Source organism: Tachypleus tridentatus, chromosome 2 (assembly GCF_004210375.1).
Source record: "Tachypleus tridentatus isolate NWPU-2018 chromosome 2, ASM421037v1, whole genome shotgun sequence".
NCBI lineage: Eukaryota > Metazoa > Arthropoda > Merostomata > Xiphosura > Limulidae > Tachypleus > Tachypleus tridentatus.
The window spans coordinates 80,825,285-80,846,451 of record NC_134826.1 but is presented as its reverse complement, the minus strand read 5'-3'; the positions used below and the strand labels follow the sequence as shown (position 1 = coordinate 80,846,451).

The window sequence follows — 21,167 nt, the reverse complement described above, 5'->3', positions numbered from 1 at the left end:
AAAGTATGCTCATAACAACAGTATGTTTGAAGCAAAATATATAAAATAGACATTTAATTTAGATGGTATCACTAAGTTTAATAAATGTATATAGGATGAACTGATCCTGATCATTATAATATGCATATATTTTGAACATATTGAAGGTGAATAAATTAATGTGGAAGAGATATTGTTGGCAAGTAACATGAAGTAATAAAAGAAGTAGATGGGAAATGATGAGAATGTTTGAGAAGAGTGGAAATCATGAAGTATGTGGGATAAGGAAAAATTGGGTAAAAACTTAAAGTCAATGTACTGTACTTTATAATAAAAATATAAGGGCCATTTTCAACAAAACAAGCCAGAAATGGTAAAGACGTTATAATTTTTTTCCTTTTTGTTTTTGCCAATAATAGATTTATCTTACTATTTTCTGTAATTTGTTAAATTCTGTGAAGCTGCAACACCAGAAAATCCTAATTTTTTTTACAACAATATAAAATTAGGGTTTACATATCTGTCATTACCGTTACTGTGACGACAGGAAAGACATGTCTTCACCATTATTATGAAATGAAGGAAAGTGTTTGCATAATGTATGTCTACGAATGCATTTATACATTATGATGTAACCTGGAACACAATACAGGTTAGAACTGATGCCAAGTTTATAGTTAGATACCGGGGTAGATGATTTTTAAAAATTTATATCAAGTCCCTACTATCCAAGTATTGGAGAAATACAACTGAAAGCATCAGAAATATTATGAATACTTTTTATTTAAACAAAAATCAACTATGGTGAATGAGAAACCAACAAACAATGTTAAAAACATTAGAAAATATCAGAAGATGAAAAAAAAAAATAGAATGGCTTGCATTATGCAAATTACAACAAGAATTTTATTATCTCAACTTGTGAGCATTATCTAATTGTAAACATGAATTAATACTGGTCTATAAATAGCAGGATCTTGAGCAATTATAGTGAAATGAAAATCATCCCAGCAACTTCAGAATGACCTACATTATACAATTTACAACAAAAATGTTATTGAAACAACTTCTGTACATGGTGAACAGTATCTAATTAATACTGATCCATTAATAGCAGGATCTTGTGCAACCACATAGAAATGAAAATCATTGTCCCCTCATGTAAGTGGTGTTATAAGCATGTACATTGTGTTAGAACTTCACAACACAAAACTTTTTCAACACAAGCCATAATGGTCTTAATTGTAGTGACTTGTTCCATATTTAAGTTGAATGGGGGTTGGCTCCTGGAATGTCACTTCCTTCAGTATGAATTTCTCGTCAACATTGGTGACAATATCATCTCGTCTTGGCCAGTCAAAGATGTACTGGGAAAGAACACCAATTCATTCAAAGAATTTAACTTTCATGCTTTCTGAATCAATCAATATAAAATGATTTTTTCTAACACCCTTGGTGAAGAACACAGCATAAAACTTGGGTTCTCAAGAACTGGTTTGGGGCTAGCCTATGTTATCCAAACCTTCCAAAGAAGGTACTTTTTCTTTTCGTCAGGTGAGAGGGCCTCAAAATCAAGAATTGCTACATCATAGCCTTCAGCTAATCTTCTTTCAAAAAGATTTATTTGCTGCACCATCAGATTAGTATTGTGAGCATGGATTCTGTTTTGGGGGAATTACAGTCACATTTATGACCTTAATCCCCTGCAATGACATGATAATGTTTGATGATGCAAAGAACCTGGCTCATTGACTAAAATTTGATGTACTTTCACATGTACTCTTTATAGATTTTGATGGTACCATATTCAAATGTGACTCAATATCTGCTAGTGCATCCTCTCATATCTTATCCATTGTTACAATGAGATTACCGTGTAATTTTTCAAATAAGTCATCAATAGTCCTGATGTCTCCTCCATGTGCTATTATCTGGTCAGCTGAATTTTTAAGGGCTGCTCCAATACTGTCAAACAAATAGCCCGATGTGGCTTTGCTACAAGAAAACACACCCAATACTGTCAGCTGGCCCTTTGCCATGGTCACTTTCAAGAAAGTTTCAAGTCACCCATTTACACCCCAAACTGAATGGAATGTTGGCCAGGAGGAAGAAATTAGATTTGTTTATGTATTGGCTTGTTGGCTTATCAGAAACAAAGTGAACCTTGTTTACGTCATTTTCTCTGAGGTCTTTGAGCACTGGTTTCAAGTGGGCCCATACTGACCTAGCCCCATGTCCTGTATCTTCAGACAGAGTACAGTAACACTTTGTAAATATACCCACAACTAAACTGCAGAAAGTTGCATGGTATGTGTGTAATACTAACTGATGCTTTGATGCTCCAAGATGCATCGACATAATTTTTGTACCCAGCTTACATTCATAATTTTAGCTAAAGTCAATCTGTAATACACATTCTTCACTTGTTAACCCATTTTTAAGCTTTCTAATCTCATGGTACTGATGATATATCCTGTGCTGGTGTGGCAACATATATGTAAAAACAGCTCGTTTGGGTTGAGAAAATATTTTACGTAGAAGAGCGAACAATGTTTCCACCTTCTTTGGTCATTGTCAGGTTCACAAAGAAAGAAAGAGATAACTGACCGGAAGCTGACCACATGTTTGGAAGGGGTTGTGTAACTGATTGTTGGAATGTAGTGGGCACTGTTAGATGTTTGAATATATAATTTTATATTATTTATTTTATTATATTTAATATAGGTATAAATGTGTTCTTTTGTATTGGTTTATTTTGGGTTTAAGTTGTTGTGTAAGTAAGGCTTCTTTAATTTTGCATTTGTTTATGTTTGTTTCTTTATTTAGTATTTGAGTGTTTTTTATGGTTATGTTTGTTTATTTGACTTGCAGTGTTCGAAAACATGTGAAGGTGACTTTTTATGTTCTTTAAATCTGGTTTCCATTTTCTACTTGTTTCTCCAATATAGAAATCGTGGCAGTTATCACATTGTATTTTATAAATAATGTTGGTGTGGTGTTTGTCAGTGTAGTTTTTACATAGTATAGACCTCAGTTTTGTGCCTGGTTTTTGAATAAATTTGGTATTAATTGGAATGTCATATTTTGTTACTAATTTTTGCCAAATGTTGATTATTTTTCTGCTGATGTTGGGAATATATGGTATGCAGTAGTATATGGTTTCGTGACTTTTTGATTAGTGAGATATATTTACTTTTGTTGGTTGACTTTGCTTTCTGTCTAGGTGTGTGCGTATAATGTTTTCTACGGTTTGTGGAGGAAACTTATTAATGTTGATGAAGTATTGTTTTATTTTGTTTAATTCATCGTTAATTTTATCTGGTGAGCATAGTTTTATGGCTGTGTTTATTTGGTTTCTTAGTTTGTTGAGTTTTTGTTTTGTTTCATGTGCAGAGTCCCAAGGAATGTATAGTCCAGTATGGGTGATTTTTTGGTAGATTTCTGTTTTAAATTGTGTGTCAGTTCTTGTAATTTTGAGGTTAAGAAATGATATTTGATTGCTTTCTTCCTGTTCACATGTGAAGTTAATGTTGGGATTTATAGTGTTAATGTGATTGAGAAACTTAAGTGTGTGTTCTGTAGATGTGAATCCCGCAATCGTGTCGTCTACATATCTGTACCAGTATAGTGGTGGATCTGATGCTGTGTTGATTGCTTGTGTTTCAACTTGTGTCATAAAAATATTGGCTAGAATTGGTGATACTGGGTTGCCCATGCTTAGGCCATTTGTTTGTATATAGTTGTGATTGTTGAACATGAAGTTTGTCTTCATCGTGGTGAATTCTATGAGAGTTGCTAATTGGTTGCTGGGAATGTCTATAGATGGGTTAGGGTCTCGGATATAGAGTTCTAAGGCGATCTTGCAGGCTTCAGTGGTTGGAACTTCTGTAAAGAGGGATATAAGATTGAAACTGGCCATTAAGGCTTTATGATTAAGTTGATTTAGATTAGACTTGAAATTAAAAGAGTCTTTGATGAATGAGCTGGCTGATGTTACATATTTGGAGAATGTCCATGCTATGCCTCTAGCAAGATTGTAATTAAACGATTCATATGTGGACATTATTGGTCATAATGGACAATCTGGTATATGAGGTTTGGGGATGCCGTATATTTGTGGTGTGCATGAGTCGGTTTTGCGTAGGTTGGAATAAAGTGTTTGTGAAATTGTGTTGGCTTTTTTTCATTTTTAGTAGTATTTTGTTTAGTTGTGTTTAGTGTGTCTTTGTTAGATTTGTGTGTATTTGTTTAAATTTGTCAGTGTCTGATAGGATGTTCTTCATTTTTTGGATGTATTCATTCGTATTCATTATGACTATAGCGTTTGCTTTTAGAATTTTAATGTTTTTGTCTTGTTTTAGGTTTTTAATGGAATTAATGTCTCTTTTTGTAAGATTATTTTTTAACTTTCTGTTTTGTGAAATTATGTTGATGGTTTTGTGAGAAAATTCTTTGAAAAAATTGTTAAAGATGTTGTTTTTAGGTGTTTTTGGGAAATATAAATTTTTAATTTTACCTGGGAAGTTTGGCTGTTGGATGTCAATAAAATTGTCTGAGTTGTCTTCCTTCTGTTGGTTGTTTTCTTGTTTTTGTTTTCTGTAGAAAGTATCACAAGTCTCGTTGCTAGATCTTCTAAACATGTTTTTATTTCCATGGTTGGAATGTACCTAGGTGCTATTGCAAAGTCGAGTCCTTTGTTAAGCAGATGTATCTCATCTGTGTTTAATTGTCGGTCGGATCTGTCAATTATGAGGTTAGTCAACGGTTTGTTGTGTTGATGTCTTTTCTGTTGTTTGCATCTTAGTTTTTCTAGTTTTTTGTTGTGGCAGATCTTTTTGTCACTGTCATTTTTAGTATTTATTTGGTTTATGTTTCGTTGTATAAGTCCATAAATCTCTGGTTTAATGCAACATGCCAGTTGATGGTCTAGGTTCATATTTTGTTTTTGTATGTCATGTAGTTCTTTGTATTTCGTGTTCAACATAGCTTTAAGTAGTTTTCTCTGTAGAGTTTGGATAATGTTTGTGTATTTATTAAAAGTTTTTGAAAGTTTTACCTTTACAAAATTAGGGGTTAGTTGTTCTTTTCTACATTGTTGAATGAAATAATGTCATTTCTTCTGTTGATGATTCTTTGGTTTAAATTTCTTAACGATTGTATGACAACAACTTAAACCTAAAATAAACCAATATAAAGAAACACCTTTATACCTATATTAAATATAATAAAATAAATGACATAAAATTATACACTCAAACATCTAACACCGCCCTCTACATTCCGACACTCAGTTACGCAATCCTTTCCAAACATGTGGTCAGCTTTCGGTCAGTTACCTCTTTCTTTCTTTGTGAACCTGACGATGACTGAAGAAGGTCGAAACGTTGTTTGCTCTTCTACGTAAAATATTTTGTCAACCCAAACGAGCCGATTTTACATATATATTTCTCTACAAGTGGGTTTTCTCAACATCACTGGTGTGGCAACAGCTCTCATAATTGAGATTCACACAGGTTACAAACATGTGTAAGTGAATTTTTTAACAATTCTTTAGTGTTTATGTTTACTGAAATGACCTCACCTTTGATACTAGTGCATGTTTCAGATTTACTTTGCGACTGGTGGTATTCGATGGGCTCTTTGAATGACTCAGTATCTGTACCAGTGATGTATATGTTACTTATACTACCACTGCATTTGGTACATGTCAAATACATACAGGACATGTTTGTTTTTGAACAAACAATAGAGTTGATAATATCATTGACATTTCTCCTCTTTTTAAACCCAAGCTGGTTCAGCTTTGAAGCAAGCAATTCACAACTTGTATGCAGTTTACATGCTGTGGTTTCCCTATTACTTACATTTGGACAAACAACATAAAAGGGATGATGCCTTGTAAAGGAAGTATAAGAGATGAAAATTTGTGGATTTTCAGCCAGAAATTTCATCCTCAAGTTCTTTAATGTGTCACATAGGTATCTTTCAGTCTCTTCTCTTTTTTTTGAGGATTAGTTTCTTTTTTTTCTGGAAACAGGTCTGCTAACATTATCCCTGTGATAAAGGTCATTCACTAGTTTTGACACTGCTGTTAGAATCTTGTTGAGCATTCCATCCTCATCCATTCCCAGTGTTCTGTTGATCTCATTCTGTTTATTCTTTAGTTGTCTCTTTGAGATAGCCAGGTCTGTTTCAGCTTTTTTCGTCAATCTATATTTCTTTACAAACTGTCCTTTAACTACATTTTGAAATGACCTCTTCATTTTTCTAGCCATTGCATTGTCCTTGGGTTTTTGTTTTATTTCATCTGAGAGTACAAAGCCAAATGTCAGCTGCTTTTAATTATCTTTCATGTTGCCAGATCTAACCATTAATCTTGCCTTTTTTGCAGGTGATGGATCTGCATGCTGACCATTTGTGCCACTGGTGTTCAGACCTGTGTTGTCCTCAGGTATATTTGTTTGCTGCTGTAATAATTTCTTTTTTTTTCTTTTCATTTTTCTCAGTTCATTCTTCAAGTTCTTAATTGCTTTCTCCTGACTCCTGATTTTTCTGTGAGTACACTTTACCTGTCTCCATGGCTTCTTTCTTCTCACAACTTTTTGATGAGATGGAGGATGCTCAGGACTTTGAGGACATTCAGGAGGTGTCAGTTCAGAGACTTGAAAAGTCTGGCTGAGGCTCTGGTTCTATTTGTACAGCTGCCAATAGTATTCTTTTCTCCTGTTTTCATATATGCCGTTGAGCCTGCTGTTCTCTTTTACTGAGATGCTGTATAGTTTTTATTTTCCCTTGAGCCTTCCATTATTGATACCTGAAATATAATGTTTGAAATGTCGTCAACACTGATGACAGAATAATGATTGTACATGTACACTCCACCAAACTTGCCAATTCAGCACAAGTCGTATGGCTATAAAAATGGAAAAGAACACAAGTACAGAGAGACTTCATTAATTTATGATTAAATAATTTATGGGATTTCTTCTTATGGTTTTTACTTCTGATACCAAAACCTGACAAGTAGATTGTTCCATGAAAGCCACCATCTTTGCCAGCATGCAGCACCTTGATTCAAGCAAAAATAAAGTCTGTAAGCAATCAGTTGCACACAAAATGGCTTATGTAGGCTTGAAATCTGCTAAATTAGTGTGTTTTATATGTGAGTATTCACTCATACAAGCACTCTACATCTTGGCATCAGTGCGCACACAAAGATGCCACACTCATATGAGGAGTAAAAGTTGACATGTTCTGACTAATTTCACTACAACTTTTCAAACAATTTGTAGGGTATAAAATTGTAAAATATGTGTCACCTAAAATGCTGTGTTTTGGACCCTTCTTACTTGTGAATTAATGAGGTCCCACTGTACAATGGTTGATGATACTAGTTTTAATGACAGGTTATTGGACAATCTTGGCCAACAAATTTGTTTCAAAACAGTTTAAGTCAGACTTACTATGTTGATCATATTGTATAATCAGGTAAAGAAACATTACAATTTTTCAACTTCAGTGAAACCATACAAAGGACCAATCAATAATTTTAATTTACCTCTCTCTTTCTGTTTTGCTAGATAAGCAGCATGTGCTTTGCTATCTTCCTTTCTTCTAGCCTGCATGGCTCTCATCATTTCTGTTTTTAGTTAGGCATCTTGCATCACTAGAATAGAAATCACAGTAGAATTTTTACTTTGTTCGCCATGTACACATTAATTGTTGGTCAATAATGAATTAAAGGCTATCTCACCTTAGCTTATGAGTGGGTTGAAGTATTCTTCAGTAGATGAAAAGAGACAGGCTATTTATGAAGTTTACAAAACTTTAAAATGGATTTAGAGAGATGAAGAAAGGGAGAAAGGGAGCTGTTGAGATTCTTTCCCCCACCTGACCAAAAGATATGCCAATAGCTGTTGGGGAAACTGACCTGACAGGGTAACATCCTGATACTGGATTTAGAAACCTCTATTTAGGAATACAAGGACAGGCCTGTCCATGTGATATTAACTATAATTAAGAATAATAAGTCAAGGTTACCCATTATTGAAATTGAAATGTATTCATAAGAATCATAAACATTTAAGTTTGGGGGAGTTCAGTATTTAACAAAAGTAAGGGAAAGACAAACCCTAGTAATGGTAAAGACACCATTAAAGATATATTTAAATGACCTTTTGCCATGAGGCACCTACATTTCTCTTCTGATTGAGGAAATAAATGATCATTTTAGATATATGTATATGTTACAATGATTCTACATGTTTTCATACATGTTTTGGCAGTAACAGTAAAGACATTGTATTTATGAGACAACTTTAGTTTAGCAACTTACCTGACAGATTCTTGTCCACTTCTAAGTCCTGTTTGATTTTGGAGCCAATATGGCTGATCCCTACATCTGGTCTTTCATGTAAGCTAAAGTGGTGTCATCTCTGTGAATTTTGGTGAACATTCCTTGGGAAACATTGTCCATGGTAACAGTAAAGACACACTCATTTCAGAAATCTGGACCATGTATTTTTATTAAATAAATTATCTAACATAAGCTAAACTATAATTATTAATGCTTTTTCAGAAACCTGAAATAATTTTTTTAATAGTCATATAGAATACACTTCCACCATTTATGTCATTTATGAGATTGTACAACTTTTTTTATTGTAGTCTCCACTTTTGCCACCTAATGGTATGGACATTTTTGTCGCATTTAAATCCAGTGTTTTCTTTGATATGACGAAAGAGCTTTAAACAATTTTTTCCTTGAGGGAATAAATCAGTTTTATCAATATGTCTACTAAAATATAAAGTTTAATCCCAGAGAAGACAGAAAAAAACATAGATATAATTTAGTCTTAATTGTGACATTTTGTTGAAAATCGCTCATAAAAGAAGAGATAGTAATGAAAAGGTACATAAAATAAAAATGTAATTTTAAAGTACACTAAGAATAAGGTCTGATGATGTTACAGATGGAACAAAAATGAATGAAAGAGAAGAGAAAAAGCAGTAAACAGTAATAAATTTATGAACTTGTTGGAGAATTTAAAAAACTTGCACATAAAAAAATAATTTAAAAAATTGAAAATTTGGGAGATGCTTATATATGGAAAATATTAAAAGTAAAATGTTGAAGGGATAAAAAATTTATAGGAAATTAGGACATAATTGGCAAGATGTTAAGAAAGTAAGTTACTTTCAAAATTTTGTTATCAAGGGTGTATAATTCATCTTATTAGTGTAATTATTTTAAAAAAATATAAAATGTAATGTAAAGGACAAACTTTTGAGACCGAAATAATTTTTAATGTTTTCCTAAGTCTGAGTAGCTTAAGTCTCACAAAGGCCCAGCATGGCCAAGTGGTTAAGGCACTCATCTTGTTATCTGAGGGTTGTGGGTTTGAATTCCTGTCATTCCAAACATACTCATCCTTTCAGCCATGGGAGTGTTATAATTTAATGGCTAATCCTAATATTTATTGATAAAAGAGCAATTCAAAAGATGGTAGATGGTAGTGATGACTAGCTGCCTTCCCATTAGTCTTACACTGCTAAATTAGGGATGGCTAGTGCAGATAGCCCTTGGATAGGGTCATTTCATGTCAAATCATCCAGATTTTGGACAATTTTCTAGGTGACCCCCTCAGAATGCCTTGAAAAAATTCAGATATGCTCATATACCCATATAATGAAAAATTGTCAAAGGTTAGATCAATATCTCTGACAGTTTCTGATTTACAGCCCTGTAAAATTTAATTAATTTTTTTTTTGGCAAAATCATTTTCAGGCAACTTTGGCTGCTTAAAGCTGCAAGAGTAATGGTGGAAGAAGGCTGAAATTTGCTACACTGACTGAATTAATCTCACAGAATTCAAAAATGGTCTCAAACCAATTTTATCTCTCTTAGGATTTTCATAGTGATGCTGTAAAATCACCTTAAAACCCAAAATTGTAAAAAACATTGGTTTATTTAATAAGTCATAGCTCTAAGACATAATATGATACAAAGCTGATTTTTTTTTTCAAATATCCTATAACATATCAGTTGATAAATCAGCAATTGTTGTATTTAAAAGTCTATTAGGTCTTCTGTAAAAAAATTTAGTTGCATGCAACTTTTTATGATTTAGCTAAATATAGCCCTACTTCAGGCCACAGTTTGACCATGTCACCAGTTAATCAGCCTTTTCAGATTTTTTACATCTCTGAATATGATCTACAAAAAAATTCAAGATGGTGTTCAACATACTTTTTGAGTTATAATTTTTTAAAGTATCTTCTGACCATACGTTTGTTATTTTAAAAAAAATTCAGTTCAGGTGTGTTATGTGTGTAAATATGTCCATACAATTTTGAAACATACCTGTCAGAATTTTATGGATCCCACTGAAATATTCTAATCAGCCTTTCACAATGTTAAATAATGAAGTTGTAAGGAACAAGAAAGAATTCATTTCTGAACAAGTTTATTGGCATAACTAGTTAAATCACTTGTATTTCTGTGTGAGAATGATTATTTATTATGTTTTTTATGTGATCCAGTCATTCTGAAGTTTTCATGATTAAATGTTCTTCATTAAAAATCGAAATCAAAATATCAGGAAGTTTGGTAAATAACATTTTTGTAAGTGAAGAGTTAATGTTTCATGTCAGTGTTTATTGTTCAGTTTGTTTTATTTTTACCTAAAACACTCCATATTCTTTATTTTACATTACTTAACTCTCTACACCAGTGCTATAAGAACTGTTACCTCATGCAACTGCTGTGAAATTTCCTGCAAGCCTTAAGTAAGTGTTCACTCCCTACATGTGTCTATTTTTATTGTTCCATTCTATTATTTGTCAAAATATTGTATCCCCTACACAAGTAGGAGGTTGACACAACTTTTATACACAGTAACCCCATGAGAATCAGCATATATCAAGGGTTACCTTCTCCTCCACCCTAGTGTTCAGTTACATTTTTTTCTTTACTTTTTTGATTTTTAGTTGTTTTATTTAATAGCCATTCTTTATTTAGTGCTACATTACTTTTGTTCTCATTGCACTTCTGATTCTGTCTTCATTTTTGTGCTACTTCAAACAAAGAATGCATGAGAAAAAGTGTCCCAAGACCCAAACGTTCCTCTTCAGGCATCTTCTCAAACTGAGTCAACAGCTATCAATAATAATCCTTTTAGCTTACTTTGTAGACCCAACTCTTGGCATGTGAAAAGTCTTGCATTTCAATCCGTGGCAAGGTGTACTATAAATATCATGGAAATATTAAATTACCTTGATTTTATAGAGTCGTAGTGAATCATGGTGTGATAACATGCTCACTACTGATGTTTTTCAGTGATGATATTAACTTTATCATACATTCAGGTGGTTGATTTCCTGTTTCTTCAGCTCAGGTCCTTCATTATTTTGTTACAGTTCTTTCCGTGGAGCTGCCTCACCTGCAGATGATATTGGCCAAATCTTTCACCTCCAGTCTTTTCTTCTGGCTCTTCACTTCTTGATGAGGAAACAGGTAATTCCTCCTTTTCTATTTGTTACATTTATAACTTTCTATCTCTTTTGCCTGTGTATCGTAGTGACTCTCAGGCTGTTTTACTTTGTGGGGCTTCTTCTGTCCCACCTTCATGCTGATCATGTCTTCCAGTCCCCCTCATCTTCATGACTCCTTTGCCACAGCTTAAAGTCATGAAACTTATATTTCTTGAACCCCAATCTCTTGTGTCACATCCGTCTGCTTGAGGCACTTTTCTTTCTCCTTCTCTATCTTCCCTGGAATCAACTCATCTTTGTATTTACTTTATTTCTTTGCTGAATCTCTGCCCATTATTTCTTCACTGTAGCTCTTCATTGCAGCTCAAATGGGTTTATTGGGGCTACCCATTCTTATTTGTTTTCCCCTTTGACTTATTTTCCCTGTTCATGGAATCTACTTAGACCAGTTATTTTCTTTTGGGTGTCCATCCCTTTTCCTTCACTCTCCTGATCCTAAGCCAATACCCTTTCTTACTATTCTAATCTATGGGGGTGGTTATACTTTCTTGGAATCTCAGTTTGAGGTTGTTCACCAACAATTTTTCTTTGATTCCTTGGTTTGTAAACTCACAAAACCTTAGATACCTCATTTGGCTACTTACAGTCATGTGAAAAAGTTAGGACAAGCCTGTGTATTTTTGTAACATTTTTGGATATATAGATATTTAGTCTCAATTTGAACAGTACTGAGAGATTATAGGAATATAACTAAACAACTAAAACTGAAGAAAAGACTTTTGAAGATCTTCTGTAAATGTAATTCTACAAAAATGCATATTCTAACTGAGGAAAAAGTTAGGACATGCTACCCCCTAATAGCTAGTGTTACTCCCTTTGGCTGAAATAACTGCAGTGAGATGCTTCTTGTAGCCATCTACCAGTCTCTGACATTGTTTTGAAGAATGTTTACCCTACTCCTCAATGCAGAATTCTTTCAGCTGTGAGATGTTTGAGGGGTTTCTTGCAGGTACAGCCCATTTCAAGTCACCTCACAGCATCTTAATGGGATTAAGATCTGGGCTTTGACTCAGCCATTCCAGGACTCTCCATTTCTTAGTTTTTAGCCAGTCCTTGGTGGATTTACTTGTATGTTGTGGGTCATTGTTGTGTTGCAGGGTCCAGTTCCGCTTCAGCTTTAATTTTTGTACAGATGGTCTCACATGATCCTCAAGCACCCTCTGATACACAGTAGAATTCATGGTGGATTCTATGATTGTGAGCTGTCTAGGTCTTGCTGCAGCAAAGCAGCCCCAAACCATAACACTTCCATCTCCATGCTTCACAGTTGGTATGAGGTTCTTTTCCTGGAATGCTGTGTTTGATTTTTGCCAAACATGTCCTCTGTTTTGGTGTCCAGATAATTCAGTTTTGGACTCATCTGTCCAAAGAACATTATTCCAGAAGTCCTGGTCTTTGTCTACATTCTCTCTGGCAAAATTCTGATGTTTCTCTTAGAGAGCAAAGGTTTCCTCCTTGCACACCTCCCATGCAAGTTAAACTTGTGCAGTCTCTTTCTGATGGTAGAGGTATGCACTTTCATGTCAACAGTAGCCAGAGCTTGCTGTAGGTCCCATTATGACATTTTAGGGTGTTTGGAGACCTCTTTTAGCATCTTGCAGTCTGCTCTCGGGGTGAACTTGCTTGGACGACCAGACCTGGGCATGTTGACAGTTGTTTTGAAAGCCCTTCACTTGTTGACTATTTTCCAGACAGAGGAATGGCTGATTTCAAAATCTTTTGGGATCTTCTTAAATCCCTTACAAGACTCATAAGCTGCTACAATTTACAGATAGAATATGCATTTTTGTAGAATTACATGTACAGAAGATTTTGAAAAGTCTTTTTTTCAATTTTAATTGTTTAGTTATATTCCTATAATCTCTCAGTATTGTTAAAATTGAGATTAAATATCTTTATATCCAAAAATGTTACAAAAATTTTATAGGGTGTCCTAACTTTTTCACATGACTGTAGGTCTGAAGTTCTATAGGGCTGCCCCTTTCCTGTTCCTTGCCTTATTGCTTCTACTTGCCCCCCCCCTCTCACTGGGCAGAACATCAGTAAACTCTTCAAAACTTTACATAACATTGATATCTTTCAGATCTGCTCCTGTTTTATTTACCCCACTTCCTCTTTCTCCTCATCCTCTCACCTGTCCTCTATGTCTTCCATACCTGCTTAAGCATTTTCTTGATTCTCATAATGGGTAGGCTCATTTTGTCCAGTGCATCATCAGAGCATAGAGATCTGTGTATCAAATGTTATTCACCATTTCTTTCTCTGCAAGGAGATCTCTCACTTATAGTCACCCTAACTTCTCTTCTTTCGAACGTGTCTTATGATCTCCTATCTGTCCTCATGCTTCTTTATTCATTCATTTCCTGTCTGTTGTGGTGGATTGATTGCTCCAACATAACCTGAAATATTCCTTCCCTCCCCCTCCACATGACTTACATATTTCCCCCCAATGCATTCTTTTTCAAGTGGGATGGGAACTGTTCTCATTATCTCCACTCTCTCCAGGGTCTTGTCTCCAGAAAAGCAGTCTCTGCTTTTGAGCATTTTGGAGATCTTTGCAGCTTTTACTGATTTGCCAAAATATTTGGTTGTAGTTGTCATGTCATTTCATGATGATTTATTCCAACATTTCTATGATTATTTCTCATGTCAACCACCAAGGAGGCATCTGCTTTCAGGACCTATTCTTTATATAGTATTTTTTTTCAAAGGTGCAACTGTTTTATGATTGCCAGTTACTGAGTGGAATTACCCATATATTTTCCTCTTTATCATCTCATTCTTTTATTTCTTCTGTTTTCTTTTTTCACTTCCTTGTGATCTTCATCATTTGGACATTCATGCTTTCACCACCTCCTGTCATGAGGAGGAGTTGATTTGTCCACAGTCATTTTTTATGTCCAATTAGAGCTTTCATTTGATATGCTGCTTTAACCTTTACCTATCTTGGGCACTACTATTTCTTACGTCATCTTCTAGGGATTTTTTCCATTTAATTTTAACTGATTGGATTCATCAGTTCATTCAACTGTTATATTTTTCTTTGGATAGTCTAAATGAATGTTTGTTAATGACACTTCTCATCAAATTTGGTTTATCCAAGCCTCTCTTTCCTCTTTTGATGCTGACCATTGAAGGACTTTTTCATTCTGTTAGTCTTGTGATTAGACTTTGCCAAAACACAAACGAGGAGGAAACAAAAAACAGTTATTACGTGTGGAACTAAACTACATTAATAATGTTTAGTGCTGTTGGTTCCCATCAAGTGACTGTTGTTGCCATGCAGGGAATACTTCTCCAAAATATCAAGCAGGGAAGTATTGAAAGTATTATATTTATCTGCCCCTGCTCATTTCTCTTCATTGAGGTGGAGTTTATCTGCAAACCTACTTCAGTGGTATATCTGTGTCATTGACTCGACAGTTTTTGTGCCTTTTATAAAAAAAACAGACAACACCAGGTGTTGCCCTACTTTCACACTTGGCTTGCACCTGCTTTTTGCAGTCACAGTAAGCTGTTGCACTGTCTCTCTCATTGGCAACTCAATTTCCAAATGATTTTGGATGATGCAAGTAGTCCACAGACATTGTCTAGTGTTATCCACTACATGTGCCTTCCCTATCCTTTTACAGTTCAACTATTATAGTAGAATCTTTACCTCTTTAGTCCCAAGCCCCTGTTGATGTTGATATGGGTAATTCTTATCTGTAAGCAGTGCCATCCCCCAGGTAAGTGATTAGGTCTGTCTATGATTTGTGATGTAGGACTGGGTTATTAGCTGGAAGTGTTACATTGAGCACCACATTATATTAGCTAACAAGTAATTCCTGGTGGATACATCCAGCTGGATGGGACTTGTATTTGCCTTAGGGTGCAGATAAGGGTTCCCTCTCCCTCCTCCTGTAATTATGAACCAATTTCATCTATTACAAGGATAGAACAACCTAAAGCCTCAGCCAACACTACACATTCTAATCTTTCACCCACCTCAGTGACACATAACCACCAGCACTGGACTTTCTTGATGCCCTTCTCTGTACTATCACTGTATTATATCAATTGTAAAGTTTGTGGATGAAGAGTATTCTATGTTTAAGAAAAGTGCAGTCTTCTACTGGGTACTGCTACACTAGATAACCCCAAGTTTCATTGAAGTTACACCCTATAGGTTTTCTCTTTCTGTTGCAATTTCAGAAAAGAATTTGTTATTGTAATTTATCACACTGGAATCTGTATCATTTACAATGTGTGATTTCAGTTCTCAGTGGTGCAGAGAGAAAAGTGAAGTTTCTGAAGATAATATTGCTCTTACATGAAAATGTATTTCAGATGGATTCTTGTCTTTCTGCAATCCCTTACATCCTTTCTCTCCACTACAAGTGCCTCACTAAGAATGATTCTACATCATACACTAGTGCTCACAAGAATTACTGAACATGAAAATTGTGCCATCCTTCTATTGGTGGAGGGCTACATTATTATGATGATCGTCACAGGCTGGCATGACGTGTAGATGTTGTAGTTTACAGCTTGTGGCATGTGCAGGAAATTTCACAGCAGTTGCTGTGAAGTAATAACTATTAGTGGGTGTACAGATAAGTACCTATCTGAAAAGTAGTTTTGTAATATTCATTTAGGAAGTTCTAGAAATTATTGAAATGAAATATGAAAACTTTTAAGATGAAAAATATTTTTATTCTTTACATGAAAATTACCATTCACTCTAACTCAGTAAAGCCTTCAAAAGTTTACAGAGAAATTATTAATAGAAATTTTTTTATAAAAAAAATTTTTTGTGGTCAACATATTTTCAATATTTATTAAAAACTTGCCATATGTTTTTGAGATACAGTTATTTTAGAATTGCAGTTTGTACTAAGTATAGTTTCAAGGTTTCTCAAATTGACCCTTGGTTTTTACAGGGTTAATGAGAGATTTATCTTCATTTACTTTTTAGGTTCTGTGTCTCATACAATAATCATTTGGATGAATTTGCTATTTATTAATTTGGTAATGAACTATTTTTAGGAAATACTAAAGTTAAGCCATTTTTTATGCTGTTTTTAATATAAAACCATCAAACAATATTTGTATGTTTCAGAAACAAAATCTTTTGTGGAGCTGTTGTTTGGCACTCTCAGTGACAAGTCCTATTTAAAACATCAACAACTAGTTGGAGCTCCTGTTTTTCAGCCGGTAACAGTTCAACCTGTTACAACAGTTACTACTAGTACAAGTACTACTATTGTACAAACAACAGTTGCTACTAGTACAAGTACTATTGTTGTGCAAACAACATTAAATGGTACTACTACTAACACCAAACCAGTTGTGACTATTCCTACTCCACAAAACACCAAACCAGTTGCAAGTATTCCTACTCCACAAAACACCAAACCAGTTGCAAGTATTCCTACTCCACAAAACACCAAACCAGTTGCAAGTATTCCTACTCCACAAAACACCAAACCAGTTGCAAGTATTCCTACTCCACAACCTACTCCTGTTGTAACACCTATTATCACACCAAAACCTGACTCAAGAAAGTCCAAATCAGATGGAGTAAGTGTGAATTTCATGTGCTTGGAGTTTTTTGTGTTTTTTTTACATAATATTAGTAAAGTTTTATAGAGTTTAAATTGCTGCAAAGTATAATGTAGTCTCTCTTACTACTGAATAACATTTCTGGAATGCTAATTAGATACTTATTCTCTCATAGATGTGACCAGTACTGCTGTGTTGTGGCCAGAAACATTTGTTATACTTGTCATATTTTGAAAAAGTAATTGTTTTTAAGAGGTGAAATTATATTATTTTCGATATTTTTTTACATTTTATTGAAAATCGTATTCAGTTCAAATGTCTTATTTAGTACTAAGACAGTGACTTTTTAATAATCTTGTTTCACATGCCATTGAATTGACATGTATTTTTGGACCAACCAGCTTAATTTTTTTTCTGAATGGGGAGAGAGAAATTAGCTATTTTTAAAAATAAGTACTTTAAGTGATAAGACTAAATGATTTTACTGCACCTTTACCTTACTAGTTAATTTAAATGTTATTTAAAAAATATAAACTTAGTTAAATGCCTTTTATTAAATTGAAAAATGTTTTATTAAGATTGAATAAATTTGTGTATAGGCCTCAGATAATGAAAACAGAGAAACCAGGAGGTCAGGTGCTAAAGCTCAAAGCCGAAGTCGAAGTCCAGGTGGAAGGGGTAACAAAAGGTACATTCCTCCATTCTAAATCTAATTTTTTTAATCTCAACAAATAAAAGGGTGGAATTAGAGGTATAAAAACACACATGTATGTAAGATTTAGTTAAGTTGTAGGTACATGTACTTTTATCATGAAAATCACTGAAACATTAGAGGATAAGGCAGAGTAATGCCATTAAAACTTGAAACAGATAACTTTTTTTAAATTCTGTAAGTTATTAATTTTTTAACCAATTTTGACAAAAAAATTTTTAAAGATTGTATAGGGAAATAAATTATCAGGAGTGGATAATAAATTTTAAACATTTTTCAAGTGAAGTTTCATTAACATTTTTAAAATATTTTAACATACCTTGATATTAACATAGCTTGGTTGAGGGTTAATGATACTGTTTGAAACTGTAGTCCTCGGGTGAGAAAACATGAATTTTGTGATACTTTTAATTACCATAATCAGTAATATCTCAGAAAAATTGAAGAACTTAAAGTCAAACTATACTTAAAATCTAAAATAAATTCAAAGTGGATTACACCCTTCTTATATAATCCATGCTGTCTGTACATCAAGGAACTGTGGAAGAAAATGTGAACATATAATCTTATTAAATGCTGGGTAGAAGGCAGTTAAAAGTAGTACTGTTTTGCTAATGGTAAGAGGTCTGTGCCTTACGATAGAGCAAGTTCTATTATTAAGGGAAGAATAACAGTACAAAGTTACAAAAGTGTAACTGAAGTGAGAAGAAGTGGACAGAAAGATGAAATCTTAAGTTCTTGTTAGTACCAAAAGACCTAATTGAGATGTATAATATTTTTTACATTTTTGATGTTGGACTGTTAATATGAAGTTTAGAAACATAAACAGTCATTAGATCTAGTTGATGAAAATGGCTTACATCAGCAGCAGTTTAATGCTAAGTTTTATAGTAGTGGGACCCTGCCAGAATTTTTCAGGTGTGTAACATTACCATCAAGGTAAAGATTTCATACACAAAACCTAAATTCCATTTTTGTGAGCCAGTTTTAAATAGAGAAAATATATATGGAGCACTAGTTCTTTGTGACTTCTTTCATTAATGTTAAATTGAATATGTATGTCTTACTGAGAGAAAATATGCAGCATAACTTCTTTCAGTTCAAACTTTATTGGGTATTATTATTTTATTTTGAATTAATCTCCAATTTATTATGTTGTGTATGTTACATATTACTACTTCAAATAAACAGAATTTTAATTTGAGCTCAGTGGTTAATTAAATGTTAATATGTATTAAATTTGTTATTTGCCAACAAGATTGATACACAAAGTTTTCCTTGTTAACACAAATGTATTTTAATATACAAACATAAAAACATATAGAATTTATAATAGTTGTTACAAATGATGGTTATATACAACAGTTTTACACACTTACAGACAATACTGGTCTTACATTCAGTCTAAAACTGAATATTTTATTGACAATATGAGTCCATGCCGAGCAAATTAATTCTGAGTTGATATTTTTGCACCTCACTTGAGCTAATAACACCTTTATTGGCTAGCCTCACACCTTTACAAGCTAATTTTTTCCAGCAGAGATATTTAATGTCCTTATTGAAATAATAACATTCGGAGTAATTCACTGAAGCTGAACGGTTTGTAATGTTCGAAATCTGTAAATTTTCCTGGTCAAGTTCTGTTGCTTTTCTGATGAAGAGGTGTTAATCACAATTATAGCTTCCTAGACCTATAGCATACTGACTGTAGCTGTCCAATAATATTCTCCTTGTATAAAAGAAATGCGAATAGATATGTTACATGAAAAACATCATCAAACAGAGAAAGAGACACCTAGAGTATAAGCAACTTCAAACTTTGATGTAAACAATTTCAAGGAATAAAGAATTATTTTTATTCATCCAATTCAACTATTATGAATAATATTAAAATTTTAGCAGTTTCTGGTAATGTCAGTAGTTATCTTTAGTTGTGATTCTATTGTTTTTAATATTATTATTTTTAGCAATTTTAATAATTTATCTGCATTCATAACCTTATATATTAATGTCATCATCTTTATTACTTTTCAACATTGAATAATATCACTTCCACTAATTCACATTTATTCTAACAGCTACTGAGTCGGTCTAGCTGAGAGTGGTTCCTCAAAACATTATCATATAAGCTGTTTCTTTTTTGATGTTTTGCCTGAGCCCAGTTTGTTTAGGTTACTAATGCAAGTTTAATTGTTTTTTGCTTTACAGTTCATGACATATCCCTTCAGTATGGAATATGGTCACAATGAACAATAAGATAAGCCTGACACCAGTGTCAAGCACTTTAAATCACATTGTTGATAAGGTTCTGAGGTATTTTTAATTATTCTCTATAAGAACTGTTCAGGACATTTTTAGTGTCTGGAATCACTTGATAGGATGTTCTGTGCAAGATCTCATATATGATTGAAGGCTGGTGATGATAGAGGACACATTGTATGGTTAGTTCCTCCTAGGAATGTTTCAGTTGGTTTAGCTTTGTAGGGACAGTGGTACCTGTCCTTTGTCAAGATTATGAAGTTTAAAAATTTTGGGATAAATGCTATGATAAATATAATACAAAAATCTTATCTTTCACACAGTTTATTTATAACATAACATATTATTACATTATTCATTATTACCTCACCAAAGGTTTTGTATAAGCTTTAAGAACTTAGTGTGTGTATGTAGTATAAACATGATATACACTGTGCAGTAATCAGGGTGGTGGTTTTGTATTAAGAAGTAAGAGCCAAAGTAGTACTTTCTGTTACCCAACTCTTAATGTCCTTCCATGGTGTTTTACATAGGTATAATGCAAGAAACATCTCTTCATATAAGCCAGATTTAGGAGTAGAATTTTCAGCTGAGTTTTTTATTATTGCAGTAGTAAAGGCCACTTTTTCCCTTGCATTCATCCATATAATGTGCTACTTCAATCTTTGAGATATATAAGATGTTTGTATGCCCTCCCATCACATTTGGTTTATATTGTGTTATAGAGAATTTTAATTTTTATTCTGAAAGGATGTGGAACCATATTTATACATAGTTAACATTTACTTAAGTCAAAAATAAATACTAAATAAGGGGGTAGAGGGTGTTGTTATCCCTTCATTAACATACCTATTGTTCCAAACTTTCCTCCCACAAAGTTAAAACTGGCCCATTGATGTAGGAGTAGTTAAATGAGGGACAAACAGACAGATGCACAGATTTCTGTGATGATTATGTATACATTAGGCTGAAATTGGGACTAATTTTATCAGTATGTTACATCACAAATAACTGTAGTATGCAGTTCCTGTAATGCATGAAATTAATGTTACTAGCTGTCTGTTTTGTTGTAATGATATGGCTTGTGCATGTGTCTGAGTAAATATACAGTTAGCTT

At 33.6% G+C, this 21,167-nt stretch overlaps 1 protein-coding gene and 1 pseudogene across 2 annotated transcripts in view; one reads left to right on the top strand and one right to left on the bottom strand.

The window, feature by feature from the left end:
• Positions 1-21,167, top strand: part of LOC143244339 (RNA-binding protein 26-like) — a 112,539-nt gene that overhangs the window by 22,430 nt on the left and 68,942 nt on the right. For both annotated transcript variants that reach the window (XM_076488820.1, XM_076488818.1), the window contains exons 3-4: positions 16,634-17,094; positions 17,676-17,764. In XM_076488820.1, coding sequence (XP_076344935.1) covers positions 16,634-17,094; positions 17,676-17,764 — 550 coding nt within the window. The remainder of the gene's footprint in view (positions 1-16,633; positions 17,095-17,675; positions 17,765-21,167) is intronic.
• LOC143236876 (uncharacterized) lies at positions 2,038-5,930 on the bottom strand (annotated as a pseudogene).